We start from the raw sequence: 2135 nt of genomic DNA, 5'->3' as shown, positions 1-2135 counted from the left end.
AGGCAAAATTGCTTGCTGGGACGAGGCCCTAGGCAATCGCCTGCTCTGCCTAGTGCCAGAATTCGTGAACGCAGCATTCAGCTCTTGGATCTTTAAAACTCCATTTTACAGAGGTTGATATTGCAGCAACACGTATTCATTTTAGTTTTGTTTACGTCGCTGTCTGCTCCTCCTGACGCACCAATTCAGCACATTTTCCAGCAGAGATCATTGTGAGATCGCAAGTCGGGAGGATGACACCGCGAGTGTATTTCTTGTTGATTGCTGTTTTATCGTGTCTGTTCGGGTACTTGAGCAAAACTCACGCTATTCAAAGACGAACCACAGGTGAGAAGATCTGTTGACTTCATTACACAGCCTGAAGAAATGCAGAAATAAGTGATTCTCAGTCTTTGAAAGTAATCAACACAGTTTAGGAATTAGGTTTTAAAATGCTTTTGATTTGAAGCAGACAAATATGTAAAATTTGTATTTAGGTTTGAGATCGCGAAACCCTGATTTACAAATGCTGAAACCGCACTCCCTGGCCTCCCCTAATGATCCTCTAGTGGACGGTTTCTGTCCGGCGAGGCTGACGGTCGTGCCGTCCCATCGAGGATGTTCTTCTGATAAAGACTGCCCTGGAGGACACACATGCTGTCGATTTGACTGTGGGCCTGTTTGCGTGCTGCCTGTTTTCAGTGAGTTTCAGTTAATAATGGATGCTGAGGGTCCCAACACAGAGACAGACAGACACACACACAGACAAACACATTGAATTTTTCTTCCTTAGACGAGAATTCTTCTCGTCTAAGGTAGGTTTGAATGCATCCCTTAGGATAGTTAAGCACAGGATGACTTTACAAAATAAAGAGGCATAATACTTAGAAAATAATTCACTCTGTAGGTAACACTGGCTATTCATGCTTTTGAGTTTTTCGTATTGTATATTGAAGTGGCATACTGTCTATATGCACGAACTAAAGCTGACTATCTGTGTCCACGCAGTGAAGCCGGGTCAATGTCCCATACCGGAGATGATTCCACTGTGTGCTAAAAGCTGTTTCCATGATGGCCAGTGTCCTGCCACACAGAAATGTTGCCCAACCTCCGCTGGCTTTGCATGCAGTGAACCACATGGTCAGGGAAGAGGTCAGGCAAGTTGTCAAGAGAGCAGCCAGGGAAGCGGCCAGGGCCAGGGAAGGGGCCAGGGCAGCGGCCAGGGAAGCGGCCAGGGCCATGGAAGCAGTCAGGGAAGTAGGTAAAACTGGCTATTCATGCTTTTGAGTTTTTCGTATTGTATACTGTCTATATGCACAAACTAAAGCTGACTATCTGTGTCCACGCAGTGAAGCCGGGTCAATGTCCCATACCGGAGATGATTCCACTGTGTGCTAAAAGCTGTTTCCATGATGGCCAGTGTCCTGCCACACAGAAATGTTGCCCAACCACCGCTGGCTTTGCATGCAGTGAACCACATGGTCAGGGAAGAGGTCAGGCAAGTTGTCAAGAGCGGCCAGGATCAGGGCAGCGGTCAGGGCAGCGACCAGGACAGCGGCCAGGGCCAGGGCAGCGACCAGGACAGCGGCCAGGGCAGCGGCCAGGGCCATGGAAGCGGTCAGGGAAGCGGCCAGGGTCAGGGTAGCGGTCAGGGCAGCAGCCAGGGAAGCGGTTATGGAAGCGGTTATGGCCAGGGCAGCGGCCAGGGAAGCGGCCAGGGCCAGGGAAGTGGTCAGGGAAGTGGCCAGGGAAGCGGTTATTGTCAGGGAAGCGGCCATATATCTGGGGAGTCCATAACAGCTGCAATCTTGTTCAGTGCCAGTGGATGAGGACGCCCGTATCTATCCGTTAACGCCTCCATAGTGTCTGTATATGGGGTAGGTGAGTTCAGGAACGAGTCTGCTATCAGGCGTGCTTCCATTAATTTTAGATGATCAATTAGCACCTGATATTTGAACAGCTCAGTTGTGTCTTCTGGCAACAAGTTGCTCAAGGCTAACTTTAAGCGGGTAAATTCACCTGGATCTCGATGGATGAAATCAGGTATGGTTGGCTGTGGGCCCCTGTAGGTTACCTCCTGTCTGGTTACACTTGTCTGCATCTCCCTGGGGTTGGCTGGTGACCCATGAGTTTGGGAACGAGAGGAAACAGCAGGC

General features: G+C 49.7%; 1 protein-coding gene across 10 annotated transcripts; it reads left to right on the top strand.

Annotated features, from left to right (window-relative positions):
- Positions 1–93: 93 nt before the first annotated feature.
- LOC107754780 (chondroitin proteoglycan-2-like) lies at positions 94–1846 on the top strand. Of its 10 annotated transcripts, none has more exons than XM_016571358.1 (5): positions 94–327; positions 549–680; positions 988–1215; positions 1530–1614; positions 1657–1846. In XM_016571358.1, the coding sequence occupies exons 1-5, from the start codon at positions 234–236 to the stop codon at positions 1829–1831; spliced, it is 714 nt and encodes a 237-aa protein (XP_016426844.1). In that variant the 5' UTR covers positions 94–233; the 3' UTR covers positions 1832–1846. The 10 variants fall into 10 exon arrangements, with proteins under 10 accessions (XP_016426844.1, XP_016426851.1, XP_016426845.1 ...); XM_016571365.1 differs by having other exon boundaries at positions 95–327; positions 1530–1550; positions 1647–1846; XM_016571359.1 differs by having other exon boundaries at positions 95–327; positions 1669–1846.
- Positions 1847–2135: the final 289 nt, after the last annotated feature.

This window comes from Sinocyclocheilus rhinocerous, unplaced genomic scaffold, assembly GCF_001515625.1.
Source record: "Sinocyclocheilus rhinocerous isolate Xijiao unplaced genomic scaffold, SAMN03320098_v1.1 scaffold7829, whole genome shotgun sequence".
Taxonomy (NCBI): Eukaryota; Metazoa; Chordata; class Actinopteri; order Cypriniformes; family Cyprinidae; genus Sinocyclocheilus; species Sinocyclocheilus rhinocerous.
Note: the sequence above shows the minus strand (reverse complement) of the source record. Positions and strands in the feature narration are given on the sequence as shown.